The sequence below is a fragment of the Podarcis erhardii genome (genome assembly GCF_964252035.2).
Source record: "Podarcis erhardii genome assembly, chromosome: 6".
In the NCBI taxonomy this organism is placed as follows: Eukaryota; Metazoa; Chordata; class Lepidosauria; order Squamata; family Lacertidae; genus Podarcis; species Podarcis erhardii.
Genome location: NC_138510.1, coordinates 53,876,265 through 53,900,274, shown reverse-complemented (window position 1 = coordinate 53,900,274; position 24,010 = coordinate 53,876,265). Strand labels below are relative to the sequence as shown.

Below are 24,010 nucleotides of genomic sequence, written 5' to 3'. Positions count from 1 at the left end.
TCCTCTGAAAATACATGCAATAAATTTGATGGTGCAATTATATTATGCCATCCACCAGATGACAGTTTCAAGCAGCCATGTCTAAGATTCCAATTACATCATGTATATAACCTCTTTCCTGCAGTAGCCATTGGTTCCAAAGGTCTTAAGTGGCGGTTGAGCAGCCTATTAAGTCATTATGGACAGGAAGAAAGTATTTGTATCTTCACCCAAACACAGGGTCTAGATCAAGTAATCAGTTCTCATAAAAGTTTAGCGAACATTTAGAAAATGGACACTCCAACAACATATGTCTAATATGCAAGAGGAACTCTGCAAGGTGCACACTAGTCTTCCTCCTCCTGCGAAGTTTGTGTAAAGTATGCAAACAGAAAAAAGGTTACAATTTTTGCACATTTTTATTCTGTGCTTTTGGGATCATACTCTTCTATCTCTTGAGTGGTTTACATTCCACTTGCAGCATATGGGCTTATGTAAAAAAAATATTCTTATGCAGCCAATAGACATGGCAGAAATCATGGGTGGTATTCAATGATAGTTGCACACATCAAAGGCTTGTACACATGACTTCCACCCATCTGTGGAGGGAAGAGTTTGTTTGGTAGCAACCACAGAGAGTGAGTAATGTGGTCATTTTTTTTAATGGCACACAGGTGTGGGGTCAATTAAGCAAAATGCTGGTTTTTATTGCAAGCTGCATCATGGTCTTTATTCAAAAAGACAGGTGTCCAAGGGAAGTTGGAAATATCCCAGGCCACTTTTTGTGCTGTCCCATGCCCATTCTAATTCAATCTGTGCAATTTGCAAAAATACATGGGTCCAAAGTTAGCTGTGAGATGGGGGAGGATGAGTTCCCCAAGTCTGCAGTCAGGATAGAATGAAAATGTGTTCTGGAACCGCTTTCGAAAACAGCTCAAGTCTTCAACCTGGATGCTAATGTCATGTTGGATTGCTAGTAGCTCCACAGTTCTCTCAACCACATACTCATTCTGGAGCTGAGACAAGGAGCATGTTGAGTACACGACGTCTCCCCCTGGCTTGGCAGCAAGTATCCCAGCCCTGGGAAAGGAACAGAAAGAACTTTTTATTTATTTAAAGATTCACATCTCAAGGCACATCAGCTTCACAAGACAACGTACAGAATAATTACACAACAATGCTTTAAAAAGCTCCAGCTGAAAACAACCATCATACTTTGGGATAGACTTAGGAGAATCTAACTTAGGAGCAGGAGATTACTGGATAATTACATTAAAGTAAGGGTTCCAATTTGGCTAGAACTCCAGGTTTTTAAAGAAATATTTTCCTAGTCACCAAATCACCTCCAGAAGAGTAGGCAAGGAAGCATTACTGAAGTTGGATCCTCTGAATTGTATTTAATTAACCTACTCAGAGCAGACCCACTGAAATTAATGGGCCTAAGACAATAATAGCAATGAATTTCAATGAGTCTACTCCAAGTAAAACTTAGTTAAAAGCAACCCTTTGTCTTTTAAGCCACAAGAGCCTTACACATTTGTATGTGGGCAGGATGGCAGGCAGACGAGCACTTTTGTAGAGTTTTGTGGACTCATTTGCAATGCTGTGAATGATTTAATAAAGCCCACAATGTGAAACCCTGGTGCAGCTCAAAAGTTAACATGTATCACATAAGATCAGGATCACTTACACAAGCAGCTCCACCTGGAGCATTGGCAACATCTGACGCTCCCCCTTTCTCATTTGATTGAACATATTGTTGTCCTCTTCTACGACTGAGTGACGGTCATTTGTGCATGGTACATCCACAAGCACCTGCATGGGATAGAGGGCCAATATTCCAATTAAACTTGGTGGACTTTTACCTGTTTGTGCCCTCCCGCACAGCTTGTCCCACATCACACAGCTTCTCATCAGACTCATTAAGGCACTACTGGATGATATCTTGGAGGCCATCTCCTGCCATTCACAACTGCAACTGTTCTTAAGCCTCTTGCGTGTAATACTCATACAGCCGCTGTGGTGTAGTGGTTAGAGTGCTAGACTAAAACCTAAGGAAACCCAGGTTCAAATCCACACTCAATCATGAAACTGCCTGGGCAAGTTTAGGCTCTGGTCATCATCTTGCTGTCTACCCTCACAGGGTTGTGAGGAGAAACCATATACACCACCTTGAACTCCTTAGAGCAGGCATGGCCCAACTTGGCCCTCCAACTGCTTTGGGACTACAACTCCCATCATCCCTAGCTAACAGGACCAGTGGTCAGGGATGATGGGAATTGTAGTCCCAAAAAACAGCTGGAGGGCCAAGTTTGCCCATGCCTGTCTTAGAGGAAAGATGGGAAGTAAAAATAGGTAGATGACGTTCAAAGTATCCCGGAACTACACATTCTGATAACTAAAATTATTATTTTCCTACATCAAGGAAAAGGCTTGGGAATTATTATTTTTAATAGCTGGGTGCTTACAATAGAAATGGACTTCAGCTGGACTCTCTGAACCAAAGTTACATACATTACCAGTAAAGGAATTATCAGATGTGGCAGAAAGCACAGGTCTTGGCTATAGACACACCAGATAATGTTCAATAAAGTATTAACTCTGAGTCCATTGATTTCAGGGGGTCCACTCTGAATATGACTAAGTTCAGTATCATCCACTGTCACAATTCCCCCCACCCCCGGCTAAAGGTGCAAATATATTCTAAAGGAGCAATCTGTGCTCTGTACAAGAGAGGGGGGAAAGATGATACATTCAATAGCTGCAGACACCTGCTGGGGCTCTTCTAATGGGCTACTCCCAGTAATGTTATCTATAGCAATGCTTACCCTATCGTAAGTATTCGTCTCCAGGTCACCCCACTTCCTTCCATCCCATGATGTAATCCTCACTATCTTGCTGAGCTCTTCCGGAAGGTAGCTATGGAGAATTTGATGCAGCCGACGAGTGCGGGAAACAGAGAGGTCATTGGCGGCCAGCTGTCCTAATGAAAGAACAACAACAGCATACACCAAGGGCAGACAGACTCCCAGAGGCTCCAAATCAACAAGCCAAAATTTGCACATGACTGAGAAACGATGAATATGTTGCCAACCTCCTTAAAAGAAGACCCAATCAGTTTTGGCAGTGTGTGAATGTGTGTATATGTACACACACACACACACACACACACACACACATTCCCCCCCACAAAAGTATTTTTTTTATTGTCAGGATTAACAACTTGCCATACTCCGCCACCACATAAACATCTAGGATGCTGGGAGAATGAGTGTCGCCCCATGTTGACATATAATAGGAAATTATCTTTTATATGTTTAATGCAGACATAGTGCTGGGTGGGCATGTGAACGTGTGTGCCTTGAATATGTGTGTGCTCTCTGTGTGCGTGCACAAGAGTGTGGGTCACACCCACTCTTGGCATGTGGGGCCTGGAGAGTTGGCCAAGGGTGAATGTGGCGCTCTGGCCACCCCTGCTCTACAGAGAGAGAAGGAGTTGTTGGAGCTGGAAGAGGCCAGAGAAAATGTCCTACCTTCCCTGAGATGGCCTTTTGGAGAGTAACCTGTGTAATCAAAATTGCACTGCACCACAAGCAGAAGCAAACATGATGCATCACACCAGACTATCTAATCCTTTCAACTCTTTCCGGATATAGTAAAAACAGTTTTCACTAACTGGTCCTGTCTACACCATTTGAGCACCACCGGCAGCAGAAGAATTCTACTTACGACAACATCCAGTCTGTAGAAGGGCCAGCATCTTTCCCCCTGGTGCTGCGCAAAGGTCAAGGACCAGGTTGCCAGGCTGCACATTGAGAGCCAAGACGGGCAAGACAGATGCAGCATCCAGAAGATAATAGCCCAGAACTCCTAACATGTCTGGTCTATGAAAAAAGGGAACAGATGAAGTTTAGTGTGGCAGGAACAGGAAATCTGAGCCTCAATTAATTCCTACTTAAAATGCACTGGCAGTATGGAAGGGATGCAGCTCAACTGTGGAGCATAAGTTCTGCATGCAAATAGTTCCAGCTTGAATCTCTAGGTAGAGCTGGGAAAGACAAATGATGGAGAGCTGTTGCCAGTCAGTGTAGGCAATACTGAGATACATGGACCAACGTCTAACTCAGTTTAAGGCATATAACATTCATGCTCATGCACCCGTGCATGGTGGGGTTCTGCCAGTAAGAGAAGAAGAAGAGTTTGGATTTGATATCCCGCTTTATCACTACCTGAAGGAGTCTCAAAGCGGCTAACATTCTCCTTTCCCTTCCTCCCCCACAACAAACACTCTGTGAGGTGAGTGGGGCTGAGAGACTTCAGAGAAGTGTGACTAGCCCAAGGTCACCCAGCAGCTGCATGTGGAGGAGCGGAGACGCGAACCCAGTTCCCCAGATTACGAGTCCACCGCTCTTAACCACTACACCACACTGGCACAATATAATACCAGGGGCTTTGACACCATCTAGCTTCCCTTCCATCTATTCCATATTTTCGTGGGAGAGAAGACTGTCCCTACACTCAGCTTTACTAAGTGAAAAAAGTTAAGAAGCAAGAACTAAGCACCTTAACAACTGAGAGGCAAAAGATCCACTTGTTGTCATTGGCAGCAATCAGGTATTTTAGACGTTTGCAAGTAATGGGCAGTATTCAACTACTGCTGCCCATCAGAATAAGGAGTTTCACTTGTGTAACAGGACTCCCCATCCCCACCCCTCTGTATGTGTCCTGTGCTGACGCTTCCCCAAATCTACTCCGGCGGATTGTGAGAACCCCAGAACAGATTTTAGGGGGGTGGGGAGGAGAATATTTCAATGTACAAGAAGAAATCCATGTGCTAAGTTGGATTCTGCCCAATGCAGAATCTTTTTTTATCTTACAAATGCTGAAGAGCACCCCAACACCCACCTCCTCACCCAAAATGTGCTATGTACCTGGCTGGATGAAAAAGGCTGATATCTCCTTTCGGGAATGTGTAACATTTTATGTTGGGACTGATGGATATGAAAGGAGAATGAGGAGGTTGCGCTTGGGGCTCAGAGGATTCAGTCTGAGTTTCTGAGGATGAGTCAGGCTCATTGGCACCTTGCTCAACTGCAGAATCCAGGTCCTGCTCTACTTTTCCAGATTCCCAGATGAAATCCGCTGCCTGCATTTCTTCCAGTTCCTGGGTGACCTTCTGTGCATCACAGTAATTGTTGATAAGAGCTCCATATTTTTGCTCCGAGAGAAGACCGATGCGGATCGAGGGCCAGAGGCTGCCAAACTGCACACCATAGGTCATGTCGAAGACCCGCAGAGCCCGTCTGGTGCAAGGCACACGAGGAGTGGTGGATGCCTTTACATGGATGAAAATGTGCAACAGGTAAAATATTAGTGCTAATAATGTTTGGGCATTATATGCACCACACACCTCTTTACCATAATGTGGCCCTACAGTGCTTGGATGTATGACTGCATAGTGAAATCAAAGACGAGGACCAATGTCGCTGGCATTTCCTACCCATCCTGACATCAGGGACTGACCCATACAACGTCCTCCACCCACATCCCCGTGAGATAGCACCAGCAGGGAACAGCTCCCTTCTTATGGGCACACACACTCTATGTGTGTTCTACCATCAGGAGGTCCATATTCTGCACCTTACTCATACAAACTAAGCTATTTGTTCAGGTGAAATGCCATATTTTGCAACAGCCTCGAAGCTGTTTGTCACAACAGAAGAAGGAAAACTACAACTCAAGGAACAATGCAGGCTGGGGGCCAATGGCAGCTGGAGTGCAACATCCCTATCTAGAGCAGGGTTTCCCAAACTTGGGTTTTGGACTACAATCCCCATCATCCTAGACCACTGGCCCTGCTAGCTAGGGATGATGGGAGTTGTAGTCCAAAACCAGCTGCAGTGCCAAGTTTGGGAAACCCTGCTCTAGAGAATGGGCTCCTACCAAGAAGCCTTCTCTAAAAGGGCCAGGCAAACACGCTAACTTAATTTCACGTAACGGAGGCCACGGCAAGCGAGGCGGGAGAGAGAGGCCGGATTGCAGAGCCGGGACAAAGTGCCGAGGACTGGACGGAGATCGGGGTGGGTAATAAAAACACGGGGGGCGGAGGAGGCAACGCAGCGGGGACCCGCTGAAGGGCACGGGGCGGGGTGTCCTTTGGGGCTTCACTGGGCTGGGCATGGGAGGGCGCCGCAGGAGCTGTGGGTCGGGGTCCGCGTCCCTCGCGCCTCACCCATTTCTTCTTCTGCGCGTGTCGGTGCCGGCGGGGAACGAAGGCGAAGGACGGGACCGTCGGCAAAGCCGCCTCTTTCCGCAGCAGCTGCAGCAGCAGCCCCTTCCCGCTTGCAGTACGTGCAGCCGCCATCGCTCGGCTCCAGCACCAATGAGGACAGCCCGCCGGCCGACGCAGAAGCTCCTCCTCCTCTTCTGCCAAGCGTCGGGGCGGAGCGGGCATCTTTTCCGGTGGACGCCGGGTTGCCGGAGCCTCGTGCATTTTGCGCCAGGCATGTACCGCGAAAGGTATCGGAGAATTCGCTCTTGCCGAGACGCGTGCCGCTGGAGGTTTCATTTCAAGCAGGTCGTTTCGGGCACAGGTTACCACGTCTTGCTACCTCTAGCACAGGCATGGGGAACCTGTGGTCCAGGCCTTCTGGGTGGGACCCCAACACGCACGGCCAGTGGCCTAGGTCTGCAGCAGGGGCAGCCGACGAAGTGCCTTTCACTGCAACTCCCAGCAGCCCAGGCACCATGGCCAAGGGCAGAGAATGATGGGAGTTGTAGTCCAAAACATCTGGTAGGCACCAGCCAGGTGTCCTTGGTCCAGCAAGTTTAGGGTGACAGAGCCTAGAGACGCAAGTTTTCCATTTCTGGCTGCATGGGTCTGCATCTGCTCTTCAATTATGTGAAAACCAAATGAGGAGCTCATTTTTTCTTCCCAATTTCAGCTTGCTAGCACTGTGCGGCTACACCGTGATGATGTGTGTGATGTGCATAGTGCCCATAATAGAGCAGTCGCAAAGATGGAATGTTGGCTCATCAGCAGAATTGATATTTTCAGTGCTGAATTGATATGTAAGGTAACCCAAGTTTGTTTATGACATTTAACAACTCTTCCTTAGTTTAAAGCAAACTCCTACTGTGTGATTTTAAAAGTCCCTGCAAGCCACCCTGGTGAGGTATGTCCTTGAGTAGCCAGGGCTGATGGATGTAGTCCATCTGGAGGGGGCCCAGATGGAAGACAGGTCCTAAAGTACAGACTGTCCTAAAGTACAGTGGTACCTCTGGTTATGAACTTAATTCGTTCCGGAGGTCTGTTCTTAAGCTGAAACCGTTCTTATCCCGAGGCTTGCTTTATTAATGGGGCCTCCCACTGGAGGCACAGGATTTCTGTTCGCATCCTGGGGCAAAGTTCGCAACCAGGAGCAGCTACGTCCGGGTTAGCAGAGCTCGTAACATGAAGCATTTGTAACCAGAGGTACCACTGTATATCTGCCATTAAAAGGTAATTCACTGGTCTCTCACATGAAACGATCACACCTTCAGGAATCTGTGTCCTCAAAGTGGAAATCTACTCTAGAGGTTTTCCGTAGGATATTGTTACCTCAAATTAGGACACCTATCCTTTTTAGCAGTTGTCTGACATTCAAAAATTAGTGGCTGAAGTTTCTCCCAGTTTGTGTCAAGATGTCTGCAGGTCAGGCAGACACTAGGTTGTTAAACTGGCTTCTGATCAGCTTCCCTCCCCTCACACACTCCTGCCATTCCAGAGGTCCGTGTGGCGTTGCCAAGGACTCTTCAGAGGTGCTCTTACTTCAGATACGGCTGAAACCTGACCAGATCGTAAGAAAAGGCCTGACACTGATGAGACTGTAGCTCTGATGTTAAGAAAGGAAAATGGGGGCCCATGTAGCTTGCCTGAACATGTTGCAAACTTGGTACCAGTCATCAGAATTGTTTGAAATAAAAGCAGCTAGTGTAGGAACTCAGCTGATTTGATTCTGCGTCCATCTTCTACAGTGGGGAGTTCTTTCCTTCCTAGGATTCGTTCAATGTAAGTTTGATGTTGGTATAGGAATGTCTCCAGCTGTACAGGCGAACACAGCTGCTAGGCAGCTGCAAATACGCTGGGATAGACACCACATAGGCATCATGTGTAGCATGGGAAAGATTACATACAAGCTTCCAGGTTACATGTGTGACGATGTAGACAGAATGCCATTTAAAAATATATCTCACTAATAAAGGTTCCGCACATATTATTATTATGTAAACATATCTTCACGATGTCTTCTAATCTGTAATCTCTTCTAAATTTTGGATTCTACCTCCCACGCTTACTATAAAATAGGAAGATGCATATTATTGAGAGAAAGCAATGGACATTGTGGAAAGAGGAGGTAGCCAGCAGCACACACAGGACTATATTGTTTAGGACCCTAAAACCACATACTGTCCCCACACACAACCTGCCTAACCACCTACATCCTTTCCAATATTTATTTCACCTATACATATATGTGTTCTGACATCCTCTTTGGTTTCTCCCTCACAGTTACTATTAAGGATATTAGTTGCTGTTTTCTGAAGATCTATATGCAATTAAAAGTTTTCAATGTCATGAAAAAATGGATTCTTTGCATTACTAAATTGCCTAATTTTTTATGTTTAACTTCAGAGCATGCTAAGATGTCTTGGCTGTCATAACAAGCAAACATTTTCACATTTGACAGGAAATATCTTTAATATCAGAAGTCTACAGAAACACTTTGTTAAGCAGCCACAAATCTTCTACATAACAGATGTATCCTGATGGCAACTCTTAAATTCTCCCAGAATTACCACAGAGCTAGTTGCATTCACTTTCATATCACACGTGCAGAGCTGCATGTTTACTCAAACTGAACACTCAGGTTTTCATCAGCTATGCATGAGGACGACACAGGCTTATATTAACATTTATTTCAATTTGCTGAAGAGTTTATGAGCCACCTGAAAAAACCAAAAGATGAACAAATTAAATTAACAGGAGTTTCTTTAGCAACACATACATTAGTCCTAATAGCCTTCTTTAGGCATTATACCCAAGAGAAATATGTGATGGGGGAAGCTGGAATGAGTGTACTAGCTCTGTCCCTTAACTTTTCCCATCTCCCACCAATTTGGGGAGGGTGAACTTTTGAAACAGGGAGCCTCCTGTGCTTGTCGAGACTCCACACACATTTCAGAACGATGGAAAACCAGTGTTCTAAAATGCACAGTGCAGAAGGCTCCACACTTCAGGAATTTATCTTTCAACTCCCACAGGCAATCAAATGAAATGGAGGGCAAAGCTAGCACATGTTTTATTCAGTATACAGTGGTGCCTCGCAAGACGAAAAGAATCCGTTCTGCGATTCTCTTCGTCTAGCGGTTTTTTCGTCTTGCGAAGCAAGCCCATTGACGGCTTAGCGGATTAACACTATTAGCGGCTTTTAGCGGCTTATCGGCTTAGCGGATCGGCTGATAAGCGGCTTAGAAAAAGGGGGGGGGACCCGCAGGAACTCACAAGACATTTTCGTCTTGCGAAGCAAGCCCATAGGGAAATTCATTTTGCGAAGCGCCTCCAAAACGGAAAACCCTTTCGTCTAGCGGGTTTTCCGTCTTGCGAGGTGTTCGTCTTGCGGGGCACCACTGTAACACCTGAGGAGGGCTACTGTTTTGCTCCCTCTGGGAACCAACTGCATTCTTGCACAATATATTCTTGCCTACTTACAATCAAGAAAGCTAGTTACAGAAAAATGTACTTTAGAAGCAACAAGCCAATATTTCACAAACCTCTGCATTGTTATTACGCAACACTCCTTTGTAATGTTTTATTTTGAAATTTTTAAGATACTATTTTAGGATGTTATAAAAATCTTGTAAGTTTATGTTTTCTTTTTTCTAGTTTTTCTTCTTTTGTCTTATAATTCTTTATATTTTAAATAAAGAATATTAAAAATATAATATCTTAGTTTACTCTTAGTAATGTTGCTTTGAATGTATACTTTATATTTGACCTTCTTCAGTAATGTTTTATTCTGGATTGTTTTATTTGATGTTTTAATGCGGTGTAAACCGCTTTTGAGATTTTTCCTTTAAAATATAAAGCTGTGTAGAAATGAAATCATTAATAATAACACTTCTAAAAAACTAATTTATAAAGCTGACAGTGTAATTCCACACCCACAAGATAAATGTCAAAATAGTACTTCAATTCAGTTATTCAATCTATATTGACGTTCAGTAAAGTGTCTGTGGCTCAACACTGGAGAAATAAGGTATTTGGCCACAAAATACTGTTCACACTTAGAAATTACTCTGAGACAAACTTACACAATGGTCTCTAGCATGCAAGAAGTCAAAGAGTTCCTCTGTACACTTCTCCTCTGTATGGGACTTGGATGACACTCGAGCATTACACTCCTCTAAACGTTCCCGAGCTTTCACACATTTCTCAATCTGTTCACAATGCTCCCTTAGAGTAGTTAAAGGATCCTGGACAAAAAGGAAGATATAAAATAGGCACAGTTAATGCAAATGGGTGATTGCTAAGAGAGAGGTTCAACTTTACCACCACAAGCTAGAATATAAAAGCTTGCTATAACTTGTCCTGAATAGATGATAACGACAAGCATACAAATGATGAGATCTAAAATGCCAGGCATTAACAGTCCTGTTGTCAAACTATTCTACCTCTACACTTCCAACTTTAGTGTTAGTCAGGTAAATTACAATCATTTTTCTAAGGTAGAACCAAGAGCCACAACAGGATTATAAACAAGGAGCATGTGAACCACGCCTAACTTAAATGAGGTGCAGAACCTGTATATGGATTCTAATCCAGATGGCTTTCATTCTTGCGCTAGACTGTGGGGGAAATGTTTTGGTTAAGTTACATACAAAACCAAGTTGTGGGTGTTTGAAAAATATCCTCCTAAACTGCAGTTATTTGACAGTAGGGAAAGCCTATGATGCAGTACTACACCACATCTCAATATATAAAAGGTTCAAAATAGATATGGAGAAGAAACAGCACTTGTATCACACTTGACAAACACAATTTGTGTATTGATTTATCATTTTGTGACTTATCAGTCCCTAGGTAAAAGTTATATACTGTTGGGAAAGCAAGCAAGCTACACCCAAGTTTGCCAGAATCAAGATGTACTCCTATGCCAGTAAGTATACATATGAAGAAACTGTTGTGGGACTCCAGAGATATTCAAAACTATTTAAGTTGTCACTATAAGTATCACTTATTAAACATTATGATCCTGAAGACAGACAGGATGTGAATGGCACTTGCTGTATGGCAAAATGTGATGCAAATAACCTTTCTACAACAAAGTAGCTATGTATTAAAACTTAACTAATGCACTTTCAGTTCTGAACCAAAGTACAGGCATACCTTGGAGACAGTGCAGGTTCAGTTCCAGACCACCACAATAAAGCAAATATTGTAATAAAGTGAGTCTCACAAAACCATTTGTTTCCCAAGTGTATATAAAAGTTATGTTTCCACTACACTGTAGCCTATTAAGCCATGCCCCCCCCCCCCTTGCAGGAGCAGGAGGGGGGAAACCTCAGTTCCAGCCCTAGCTAGCTCCACTCCTTTGGCCTGAAGAAGGTCATCAGGGGGCTTCCTTCCCCTGGAAGTGGTCAGGCTGCCTGCAGCTGCACCCAGGTCCTCAATAAGGAACAGTATCTGTGAGACGCAATAAAGCAAATCTCAATAAAACAAGGTATGCCTGTACTTCCCTACCCCCAGCCTTTTGTACCTTTCCCTGGTTTTCTAAATACAAATAGGACATTTTACGGACTAGGGTTTAAGAAGTCTGCTGCTCTCAAAGGATTAATTTCTCCCCATTGTCATTATAATAAAGTTTACCTACCACAAGCTCTTCTTCCTCCTCCTCCTCCTGGACAGAGATGCAAGAAAATAAGAACAGTCTCATAAGTGTCATGATATTTCTATAATAAGAGTATACTTAACCATATCAAAACCAATTCCACTTATTTGCATTTCCGCTATGTTGTACTGTACAACTTCTCTTTCATAACATATATATATGTCTGTTATAACAAAAATGTCTGTTATTCTTGGATATTTATTTAAAAGGGTCCCTTCAAACTGATATTCAAAACCAATGTATATGTACATTTTAACAGGCTGGACTTTAAACCTTTCACTAGGCATCTTTCTAACCTGTTAGGGACTTGGTGGCAAGAGGTATAGTGACCACAGTATTGATGTGGAAATAGGCCCCCAATTATGGCTTAACTAGAACTAGATCAAAACTCATGGGAAATGCTTCTGCTCTTCAGGCACTGGAGAGATCCTGACAAGGGTGGGTGTCAAGGAGCAGAATGGAAATAAGGCTAAGCCACAGAGGGTGTTATTTAAGAAAGCCTCTTAGATAGGGGTAGAACAAACTGAGAAACGGATGTGGTAAAGACTGATGGGAGAGTCAGAGGCAGCAGTATACTGAACATATTGTGAAGCAACATAATATGGGACAGGATAAATAAAGGACAGTCAGCCACAACAAGTATACAAATACAGTTATAGTGGAATTCAAGATATAAACTGTAGCAATGCTGAAAAGAACAGCAGCTGTATAATAGTTAATATTTGCAACCAGAATATTACATCAGGCACTGGGCAGAACACATATATTAAACAGCAAACCTCTGGCAGAGACCACTTATTAAAAAGAAGGGGTAGAAACCGCTGATCTCTTACTTGAAGAGCAGAACACATGTGTGTGCACATATACACACGGAAGTCAGGACTTAATGAAAACCTGTTAAGTTTTAATTTTCACTGTACTCCATTCTGGCCTTCGGAGAACAGATATTTGGCGCTATCTGTTATGATGGTGACAAATAAATATAAATGAGAACAAGCAAGATGGGAGGGGGGAAATGACTCGGAGAAGGGAAGGATCAAGGGGGGGGGAGGAATAATAAAAAGAGGGCCTCTGGCACGAGAGAGAGAGAGATTAAACTGCGAGTATCAGGAAGAAAGCAGGGGAGTGTCGACAGGAGACACAACGAAGACTGAATTCTGCCTCCAGTCATGGGTCAGCTCTGGAAAACCCAGAAAGCCGGTGGCGAGGGAGGCATCTCGCCCACGGCTGTTTCTACCTCACCCGCTACGGCACTCGGACCGTGTAAGGAAGAAGGCCCATTGACAGGGCAGGCCTATAAGCGTCTACTCGGAAGCAAGTCCCATAGCGTTCAGCAGAGCTTGCTCCCGCGTTCAGGGCTGCAGCCTAAGCCCTGAGCAGGTCTCCAACGGTCGCTCTGTGAGGAGAAGAAACGAAAAAGAAAAGAAACCCGGAGGGAAGAGAGGGAGGCCCAGAGGTGGGGAGGCTGGAAGGAGGGGGAGGGAAAGCACACCATCCCGCATCCCGGAGGCCAAAGCAAAGATGCTTCGCCTCGCCGGCTCCCGGGCTGCGCTCACCTCGGGGTCCCCGCTCCGGCCCTCCAGCGCCTTCTCATCCTGCCGCCCCATCGCCGCAAATCTCCCTCAAGCCTGGCTCCGCTTCCCCAGAAGGACGCCGAAGGGTCACCCGCAACCTCGGCGGAAATCCCGCCCACTCACAGCGCGCTTTCCGACGGCGACGACCTTCTTCAGATGGCTCCCTTTCTCGACGTACGCGGGCGGGGTGGTGGCGGCGTCGTCCTCCGGCGTACACATTGCTTTTCGTGACTCTACCAAGATGGCCGCCGCCAGTTCCGCTAAAATGGCGCCGAGGGGAGGAGGGAGGAGGAGGGGCGGCGGAAACAGTCGACCCGCTCAGTATGGCAGCATCATACGTCCGCATAACAATGAGTGACCTTCCCAAGATGGCGTAGCCCATCCCTGTTCTCGCTGAGTAGACCAGGAGCCTGAACAGTATGGAGGCCAAGTCTGCGGAAGAGATCTCTGATCGGAGCCCCCTCAGCCTGTTTGAGCTCAGCGCGGCGGCAGTCAGCTCCGCCATGGGACGCGTGGAGAGAGAGGTTTGGGGTAAGAAGGGGAAAGGGAGCCAGCTGGGACCGGCTCTGATCTCTCCCGGATTAGGATTTACGGGCAGTTACTGTGCTTGCGCTCTTAAATGTGAGGGTCTATCCTAAAGGACGCCAGGAATCGGGGCACCCTAAATAGGCCGCGGCACCTGAAACCCGTCCTTTCTCTAACTGAAATTCAGATTTCTCTTGATTTCTCCCCGCAAAAGCACTTCCAGGTCCGATACTTCAAGGAATCTTGCCTCTGCTTAACATCTACTACCTGGAGCGAATTGAGGAGACCGCTGTGAAAAAAGGTGAGCTACTTTGCTGGTCTGGAGGACAGGCGGGGATACAAGAGTGCTAGCAAACTGTTGTCTGCTATCCTAGTTTCTCTCTAGTGCATTTAAAAAGTTTATTTTGTTCACACTTCACCAAGTGTGCTTAATTCATTTTGTGGTTGAGACAAATCCTTGCTCTCCATATTCCCAAATGTCTGTTGCCCTGGTGTCATTAAACTGGGTCGAGTGGTTTTTTCCCATTCTTGACAAGGGTAAAATGTGTTGAACTGTATATCTTGTGAATACAAAAAATTCCTTCCAGTAGCACCTTAAAGACCAACTAAGTTAGTTCTAGGTATGAGCTTTCGTGTGCATGCACACTTCTTCAGGTATCTGAAGAAGTGTGCATGCACACGAAAGCTCATACCTAGAACTAACTTTTAGTTGGTCTTTAAGGTGCTACTGGAAGGAATTTTTTGTTTTGACTATGGCAGACCAACACGGCTACCTATCTGTATCTTGTGAATGTTTACTCTAAAGTCTGCTCTACTGATTTCGGGGAGGCTTGCTCCCAAGTAACATCAGAATCTTAGGTCTACTCAAAAGTAAACTTATTGAATTCACTGGAGCATACTTTCAGGTAAGTGAGGATTAGGATCACAGCATAAGGGCATAGGATTGCAGCTTCAGGCAATATACTTACTGAATTCAACAGCACAAATAAGCTACACCGATCAAAAGCAGATGGGTTTCAGAACATAGTTTTTAGCTATTATTTTTTATGGTATTTAAGAGCTTTATCAGAACCTTTTGAGCACCAGACAACATACAGTACTTTAGTTTAAGAACTCAAGAAGTACAGTAATGAAGGGATTAACTTTCCTACTATCCCAGGGTTGAGCATATACAGAGGGTCCCAGATTCAGATCTGGCAACTGGACATAGGGTTAGAAAATGCTGCTCTCTGAAACCAGAGCTATTTTTCTAGCTCAGTATAGCCTATAAAATGATTGGCACCAGCTTTCTGAAACCAGAGTTTCAGAGAGTTGGTGTCAGTCATTTTATAGGCTATACTGAGGTAGAAAAATGAAAGGCCTAAATCTATATATGGCAGCTTCCTATCCTATATTCCAACTAAAACCATGTCCAAATCCATGGTCACAGGTTGGCAGTGGGCTAGTCATTCTCTCAGCCTCACCATCTTCTCAGGCTAAAAATTTAGTCTGAGCTCCATAAGAAAAGAACAGATATCAAGTAATATAGTTTCATGCTGCTGCCAAATTTATTTCAGTTGGATTTGGGAAATTGTTGCAACAGGAGATGTTAGCAGATTGGGCTAGATCATGAGCTCCCTTACAATTTTGTAACCTTTGCTGAAGAAATCAAATATTCCTATTATAATTTAATAAATCCCACTTTTAAAGATACACCCTTTAAAGTATCCGAATAATGATTCTTAAGAAGTGCATAATGCACTTTAACATGAAGCCTGTCTTGATTCAAATCTCAATTTGACTGACGGCTTGCTGGATTGAGTAAATGTCATTTCAGCATAGGGTTCCTGTGTGCAAAATGGAATAACCTAACAGATAACTTCTATAATAAACGAAAAACCCTATGCAATAATTTCAAGTCTCGGTGTTTACATTTGAAGTCTAGTTTTGACACTGAATTTGCAGCTTCAGCTATTCTGAAGTCTGGTGCTTTCATCAGAGATGGAATACTTGCTTTAATAATGTTTCAAGTTATGTGTAATTAGTTATGAATTTTACCTGTATGCATATAATTCACAGTATAGATTTATATTTTAATAGTCGATTTTTAAAACTATGTGTTATGTTTCCTCAGGTCTCTCAACCCAACCTATATGGTGCAAGCTCTGGTTTGACATAATGAAAACAAGACCTTCTAGATTAGAGGTAGTTTATGGAGGCAAACTACAAAGCTGACATACCTGAGACGACCAGGTTTCCCACCTTCAAGGCTAAATGGGTTTTATATCTGCCAACTGTGATTATGCTTTAGATCAATCTTAACTGGTTTCAATTAGACGTACTCCAAAATATGTGTAAATGGGAATGCAATCTAAACCAGGGGTGGGGAACCTTTTCAGTCCAAGGACCGCATTCTGTTGTGGACAATCTTCCAGGGGCCACTTGCCACTGGCAATATTTTCACCAGAGCAAGAGAGTCAGAAAGAGGAGGGTTGGTACCTGGAGCACCTGCCAGCGGCAGCACCCAACTGGCAGCTATTCTTGGTGGTCATTCCCCAGGGGAAAGGCCAGCATGGCAGGGTGTGTTGGATGTGGTTGCTGGAAGGTATGGGGACGGGGAGGAGCTCCCTGGAAATGTCTGCTGGCTGCATGAAATTGAGTGGGATGGGGAGGTGCATCTGGGCCCAGGTCAGAAGATCCCAGCCCCTACTATAGATAGTTCCAGTTTGTGGAAAGCAGAGTAAACGAGAAGTTAGCCTCTCAAGTTGGGTTCACACTAAGGAATTAAAGAGAATGATTTGATGAACATATGCAATTTGTTTACTAAGATTATTAGGAGCCCAGGACCTCTGTTGCCTTCTAATTACTACAAAATTAATGTATGGTTTGGACTGTCAGACGCTCACACAATTTTGCAACCTAACTGCAGTGAGAATGTGATTTACAGGCACTCCTGTAAATCTAGCTTTTAGATTCCATTTTGTTTTTACTTTAAAATACTTAATAAGATTTCCTTTTTCCTGTAAATAATATGAGGTTCTCACTGAAGTAGTAAACCTGTACCTAGGCTACACTACTTCAGACTAGAATGAATGCCCCTCCATACAAAAACATCCTCACCCACAGATAATTAGATGTCAGGGAGAAGAATTTGCACATAGCTTTTTCTCAGACTTGAGTGTTTTCCATTTTCAGGGATTTCCCCCCTATGTATACCATCACATGACCCCCCCCCTTACCTTTAGTATGCACTTCAGCAGGAACTGTGATGTAAGACACTGTGGTGCAAGGAATTTATCACAGTTTGGTTCAATTTGATTGCAGAGCATCAAGTGTTGGAGGAAGAAGTTCATTGAAACTTTCTTCTCAAATGTGCTGCGTGGCATCCTGGATGTGTCTTTACACCAGCGCCTAAGTGACCCTTCCTTTTTGCCCCTGCTGCACACTTCGCGGCATGTTACCCAGCTTACCATCTACAACATGCTTGAGGGAGTGTCAGAACTGATGGCCAAACACAATCAGAGCGTCCTAGAAAACTTGGCTGTCTCCCTCACATCCCTGACATTCCGTCACCTCCTCTCCTCCAGTCTGTCTACTAGGCAACAGTTGAGTGTGTTCCTTCATCGCCTAATTCATCATGGGGCTGTGAACCACCTCTCTATGTATTCTTGGCCTGACCCTGACCCAGCACTTTTAGCCCTCATTCTGAAAATGAGTGCTGGGGTTTGGCACCCTGGAAAAACACTGCTGGACCAAGAAAACCTTTGCCATCTGTGCAGAGAGAAATGTGTTGACCAGAGCCAAAAGCTAGATGAAGAGCCTTGGGGTTCAACGCAGCTATTTCAGAGATCAGTCAGTGGCCAACATAATAATAGTGATCTGAGGAATGAGAAACTGTTATCTAGTGTGCCTCAAGAATCTCTTCCGGGCTTTCAAAATGCAGTAGAATTGGCCAGAGCTAGCAGCGAAACTCTAAAAGCCCCGGTGGGATGCAGATTGGGTTGCAATTCTAGGCAAAGCAAAATGCAGCAGAGCTCATGTTTAGAAAGTTATAGTGCTGAAGAGGGATCTATCACTTTTATCCCAGCAAAGACATTTCAAGATGTCCCTACTTTGAAAAAATATCAAAAGAGGCGTAAAGTTGTAACAGCAAAAAAGCGCAGCTGCCATCAGAGGAGCAGCAAAGTCCCTGCAGAGTCAGAAGACCTTTACGACTTTGTCTTTGCGATTGCGAGGGAAGAGGAGGAGAATACACCGTGTAGCGAAAGAAGGAATGCCAAGGAGGAAGAAAGCCTTGCTAGCTGTTCCCGTCTCTCAGAAGAGGCTGCCAGTAGTTCTGGTACGGTTTGCACAGAGGGAACCCGATCTGCTGGGATGCCTTGTCTGAAAACAACGGGTCATTTCCGAAGTGTGTCCACACTGGAAGTGTTCTCCATCTCTCTGACCAGGAATACGTGCCAGATGCTGGGGAACCTGCTGAGCTCTTGGGTGTCTTTAGAAAAGCTTGTTCTGTCTTTGAATGGTGAGTGAGAAACCAAACATTTGTCTTCCAGTGTTTTTAGCAAAGCAGAGGCAGCTTTCTTTCTTTCTTTTGAGAGCCACATCGACCCATATTTCAGGGTGTATCAAAATGAATTGTAAGCAAAGTGTAAAGGGGGGCATGGCGACTTCATTTCTCAAGGCTCCTTTCCTAAAGATTTCCCCATCATTTTTTCTATCCTGTTTTAAATAGTTTTGTATCATTCATTATTAAATTCAGATAATAATAAATAAATAAATAATCCATTTTATTTATTCGTTTCTTTAAAATCATGCACCACTTGGGTTGTAGAAAGAAAACCTCAAAGCAGTTTACAAAATTTAATGGACAGATATGGGTGAGGCCTTGTAGGGGTGTGAAAAACCTTTTGGAATCAAATATCATAGTGGGGTACCTACAGGAGTAATCAATAAAAAGCTTTCATTTTTTAAAAAAAACAAAACCCTATTATTTTAAAAAAACTTTCTAAAAATAGAAAATGGGAAGCTTGAGAAACACAAAAACCCTTTTTACTTCATGGCATCATATCAGGGGACTCACTAGAGTAGTCAATAATCCATTCTTTTTAATGACAACTTTGGGAGTGGGGGGCTTAAGGACCGCAAAAACCTTCAGGGGGTGATATATGATGTAATAATCTTGCTGTGTGTTTTCACTGCCTATTCCTGCCTCTTAAAATGTGTTTTCCAGGCCTGGGCCCCGGCATCTTCAGTATCCTCTCTGGGCTCCGGGCCCTGTCTCGCCACAGCGATTACCGCCTCCGTGTGGTGCGCATCAGTGACATGTTCTCGCATGTCCCCTGCATGAATCTTGTTCATGCTTTCCTGAGTGCTGTGCCATTACTTCAGACCCTCTTGGTCAGCTTTGATCTCAAAACCGCAACAGAGCGGGGCAGGCCGGAAGAGAGCTGGGACTCGTCACCCTTTGAAGAAGATATTCCAGGTAATGCACTGACCAGTTCCGGACAAACATTTTATCATTCGCTTTCCTTTCCTGCATATGTGAGATCATTTAATTTTTCATTTATGCACTGCAGTGGCCGCCTAGTCACTTCAAATTTGCTGCTTATCTTGCAGCCTCTTTTTAAGGAGGCTCCTGCCCTCTCAAAGAGCAGCAAAAGCATTTCATTTTTGTACTGTCTGCACAGTCAATGCAGTGGATGCAAACAGCTCCTGATTGTTTTGGTACAACTGCTGAGATAGAACACCTTGGCCTGCTAGAGGAAGTGAATGATGTTAGTGATGCAGCCTGATTTGGAATCTGATTCTAAGTCTTCTTACCTAGGTTCATTTCAAATCCCATCAGTCCCAGCCAGCATGGCCAATGGTCAGATATAATGTTGTAGTCCAACAACATGTGGACAGGTTCCTCACCACTGCTTCCAACCATGGTGTGGTGGCTCAGGAAAAAGCCAGCTTGCGTTCTTCCTCTTCCCCCCACTTTATGTACCTTAATTCATTACTTCCTACTTTAATCAAACAATATTATTGTTGTTGTTGTCTGTCCCCCCGATCTAGAGAGCCATTTGGAACACCTTGAAATCAGATTCCCTAGAGAGCCTCTTCAGACAAGTCTCCTGGTGCCTGTGTTGAAGGCCTCAAGGTCTCTCCAGAGCCTCTCTCTAGACAGCGTTGCAATTTCCTGTCCTCAAGAAGTTGGGCTTCTCCTACAGGCACTCAAAGGTATGATGGAAGCAATTTTGCCCTTTCCACAGCTGCTCAGCAATGGTAGCAATTTGCCAAGAGATAATAACATCTTTGGTCCTCAGTCAGCGAGGCATACAAGATTATTGTGTGAACTGCAGGCAGAGCTAAACTAGTCTAAAATATTCTTTTCAAGATTTTCAGCATACATGCTACTGAACAGAAAAACTGTAAGTAGCAGGGGGCTCCATGTTTTTTCTCTTAAGATCCTGTTTTTCTTGCAGAGTACAGCCCAAGCCTGAAGAAGCTAAGCTTTCATGATGTCAACCTTTCTGGCCACTCAAAAGAAGTCCTCCTCCTGCTACAGGATCCCATTCTTCAAGGTACATTAAATGCACTTGCCTTCTCCAAACTGGTATTGGCTCTTATCAGCGACCACCGTTGCAGGCAGTCAAGGAGGAGATTTCTGCAGAGGCCTGTAAGTTTTGTGGTCATCCTGTTTCAAAAACTGTGTCGTTTCAATTTAATAGTTTTGTGAAGAGCTGGATTTTGCCTCATACAGTGGTACCTCGGGTTAAGAACTTAATTCGTTCTGGAGGTCCGTTCTTAACCTGAAACTGTTCTTAACCTGAAGCACCACTTTAGCTAATGGGGCTTCCTGCTGCTGCCACGCCGCTACTGCACAATTTCTGTTCTCATCCTGAAGCAAAGTTCTTAACCAGAGGGACTATTTCTGGGTTAGCGGAGTCTGTAACCTGAAGCGTCTGTAACCCAAGGTACCACTGTACTCCATATAGCTCTGAGGTTCTACCTGATGGAGGTTGAGTGGTGTCAGAAAAAGAAAGCTAGCACATTGTGACGGAAAAGTTACTTCACACCTAAGGAGGTGTATTCAAAAGGGGTGTAAAGCTTAGAGAGAAAAGAAAAGAGTGCTTATACAGTGGTGCCTCGCAAGACGAAAAGAATCCGTTTCCCGATTCTCTTCGTCTAGCGGTTTTTTCGCCTTGCGAAGCAAGCCCATTGACAGCTTAGCGGATTAGCGCTATTAGCGGTCTAGCGGCTTTTAGCGATCAGCTGTTAAGCGGCTTATCAGCGGAACAGCTGATAAGTGGCTTAGCGGCTTAGGAAAGGGGGGGGGGAGCAAAAAAACCCCGTGGGAACTCGCAAGATTTTTTCGTCTTGCGAAGCAACCCCATAGAGAAATTCGTTTAGCGAAGCGTCTCCAAAACGGAAAGCCCTTTCATCTAGCGGGTTTTCTGTCTTGCGAGGCGTTCGTCTCGCGGGGCACCACTGTATACACTGTCCATTAGTATATCTTTAAGTCTCCTTACTGGATTATCACTGTGCTTTCACTCTGTAGTGCTGCCTTCATTGGGCTATGCATGCAGTGAATCCAATTGCAAACCATAGATAGGAGGAACATCTTCATTTTCTCTTGCAATAGAAATCACCTTTTCATTCTGTCGGCTGTTTGAAAACTGCACTGCTGAGCTCCTGTCCGAAATAATAAACGTTGTGAAGAAGAACTCAACACTGAAGAGCCTCAGACTCCCTGGAAATAGGCTGGGTATGTACAGCAACTATCCTAGAATACTTCCTCCACCTTTCTGGGGAGGGGTGCTATGCTATCAAGAATGTTGGTACTTTCGTCCCCTGCCCTTCAAGCCCAACTGGCATAGGCTGAGGACTTCAGGCACAACTATTTTTTGACACATGTAGCCTCTTGCTTACTAAAATTCAGGCCACACTAAGTCGGTAAAGGTTGCCCAGGGCAATTTTTGTCCTTTTCCAATTCACCCGTCCAACTAGCCACCCTTTCTAATTTGGTTCCTGAATGCTAAATCCTTCAATATTGGGGGGTTTTTATGTTGCGTGCTTAAATCATTGTCTAGTTTCAGTATGATCTGAAACAGAATTGGTGCTGAATTATGTCTGCTGTAAAGTTAGTCTACACATGCAGCAGAAATAAGTGGAAGAACTCAGTGGTGTAAACAGCTGCTTCACTGGTCACAGGAGGAGTCATGCTTCATGAGAGGTATTAGACTCACTACTGCACCCTTTCAGGGCGTTACAGAAGGCTAATGGAAAGCCACGCTTTACTGTCCTTGATCATTTGAAAGAGAGGATTAAGAATAAGTTACGTAACTTGCACTGAGACTTTGCAAATGACTGCCAAAGGTAAGTATGTGTTCTCACGTTGCATGAGATCAAGCATTCAGTGCTTAGGTAGCTGTGTAAGGAATATAAACCACTGCCAGAATATCGAATCCAACTTCATTCTTCAATGAGTGGTAGAATGGGTTTCACCACTTCAGATTGCACATAGGAGCCTCATTTTAAAACCCTGCATGGCAAGGAACAAGCTGGGTCAGAACTTTAATCACCAACGTTATGGCGGTTTATTACCATGTTTCCATGGCAGAATATTAAGAATTGTAAGTTCCTAATCTCCTGCCTGAAGGGATGCAGTCTACTATGGCACCTCATTATGCTGCATGAGTAGACCAGGCCTGAGTGCTGCTGCTTTTCTATGGCTTCACCATTTACCACTTGCAATTATGTGCTTTATGTATCCCCTAACATTCATAGTGGGTTTTCTTCCACCCCTCATTATTAGGAAATCACAGGCTTGTTGCATTGGCTGATATTTTTTCTGAAGATTCATCATCTTCCATCTGTCATCTGGATTTAAGGTAGGTTCTTCCTCTGAACACAGAGCCCAATTGGGAAGGGGGCATGGGGGAAAGAGTGCTATGTCTGTACTAGGATCCAATGCGCAATCATATTTTCATTCATTCACCAATTACTTTTAAAGAAAGGTGTCAATTTCCAAGGAAAATGACTCTTCCTAGTATACTTTTCTGAAGCTGATGTTGGGAAGCATTTATACTTGAGTACTTGAACAATTTAATTGTTCAATGTGTAATTCATAGTAATATGAAACCAAGTGTTTTCTTAGTGTAGTTACTGTGATTGGGGGGGGGGGAGACCATTATTCTGTTCAAATGTCATCTGCAAACAGCAATGAACTAGTCTAACCCTATTTTCCTACAGCTCTAACTGTATCAAGCCTGCTGGACTCCTGGAGTTTGCCAAGAAGCTGGAGAATTACATAGCCCAACGTGGAGAACAAATCAAATTCACCAAGCTGTGCCTCTATCAGAACTGGCTAGACCAAGATACCGTAACTGCTCAAGAGGCTCTTTGGCGGCTAAAAGCTATGTGCAGCATAGTCAGTGACATGTGGGATTCATCTCAGGCCTTGGCTGACTATATCAGTGTGATGTGAACTTATCTACTAATAAAGCTGCCTAATCAATTTACCAGGATTCAGTTTTCCTATTTTTTCTAGGCAGGTGCAACTGTAACCGGGCTTACTTGATTACGAACACAGATTTTTATAGTCAGTGTCAGCTAGGGAAAATAATAACAGAATGCTTAAATGGCTTAAGTGAATTATGGGAAATGGGTTGCAATAAAATATCATTATTATAAAAAGAGTGGTACTGTTTGCCAGAGTGTATTCAGTTGCCATCTTCTGATTACTTACACCTATATAAGTCCCATGGGGATGTGGGTGCCGCTGTGGTCTAAACCACAGAGCCTAGGGCTTGCTGATCAGAAGGTCGGTGGTTCAAATCCCTGTGATGGGGTGAGCTCCCGTTGTTCGGTCCCAGCTCCTGCCCACCTAGCAGTTCAAAAGCACATCAAGTGCAAGTAGCTAAGTAGGTACCGCTCCGGTGGGAAGGTAAACGGCATTTCCATGCGCTGCTCTGGTTTAGAATCATAGAATTGGAAGAGACCACAAGGGCCATCGAGTCCAACCCCCTGCCGAGCAGG

General features: G+C 44.3%; 3 protein-coding genes across 4 annotated transcripts; 1 reads left to right on the top strand and 2 right to left on the bottom strand.

Annotated features, from left to right (window-relative positions):
* Positions 1-379: 379 nt before the first annotated feature.
* NSUN4 (NOP2/Sun RNA methyltransferase 4) lies at positions 380-6,392 on the bottom strand. Its single transcript, XM_081867073.1, has 6 exons — positions 6,212-6,392; positions 4,911-5,314; positions 3,709-3,863; positions 2,808-2,962; positions 1,670-1,794; positions 380-1,059 (listed from the first exon to the last, which is right to left on the bottom strand). Exons 1-6 carry the CDS (start codon positions 6,341-6,343, stop codon positions 783-785), a joined length of 1,248 nt encoding a protein of 415 aa, XP_081723199.1. The 5' UTR covers positions 6,344-6,392; the 3' UTR covers positions 380-782.
* A 2,300-nt stretch (positions 6,393-8,692) lies between these two features.
* Positions 8,693-13,662, bottom strand: UQCRH (ubiquinol-cytochrome c reductase hinge protein). The gene is made up of 4 exons (XM_081867074.1): positions 13,466-13,662; positions 11,892-11,918; positions 10,333-10,494; positions 8,693-8,967 (listed from the first exon to the last, which is right to left on the bottom strand). Exons 1-4 carry the CDS (start codon positions 13,514-13,516, stop codon positions 8,935-8,937), a joined length of 273 nt encoding a protein of 90 aa, XP_081723200.1. The 5' UTR covers positions 13,517-13,662; the 3' UTR covers positions 8,693-8,934.
* A 95-nt stretch (positions 13,663-13,757) lies between these two features.
* On the top strand, positions 13,758-23,493 carry LRRC41 (leucine rich repeat containing 41). 2 transcript variants are annotated; one of them, XM_081867071.1, is made up of 10 exons: positions 13,758-14,014; positions 14,223-14,309; positions 16,122-16,192; positions 17,312-18,509; positions 19,218-19,469; positions 20,045-20,209; positions 20,455-20,553; positions 21,615-21,737; positions 22,788-22,863; positions 23,225-23,493. In XM_081867071.1, exons 1-10 carry the CDS (start codon positions 13,903-13,905, stop codon positions 23,457-23,459), a joined length of 2,418 nt encoding a protein of 805 aa, XP_081723197.1. In that variant the 5' UTR covers positions 13,758-13,902; the 3' UTR covers positions 23,460-23,493. The 2 variants fall into 2 exon arrangements, with proteins under 2 accessions (XP_081723197.1, XP_081723198.1); XM_081867072.1 differs by lacking the exons at positions 13,758-14,014; positions 14,223-14,309 and adding an exon at positions 14,789-14,913.
* The last annotated feature ends 517 nt before the right edge of the window (positions 23,494-24,010 follow it).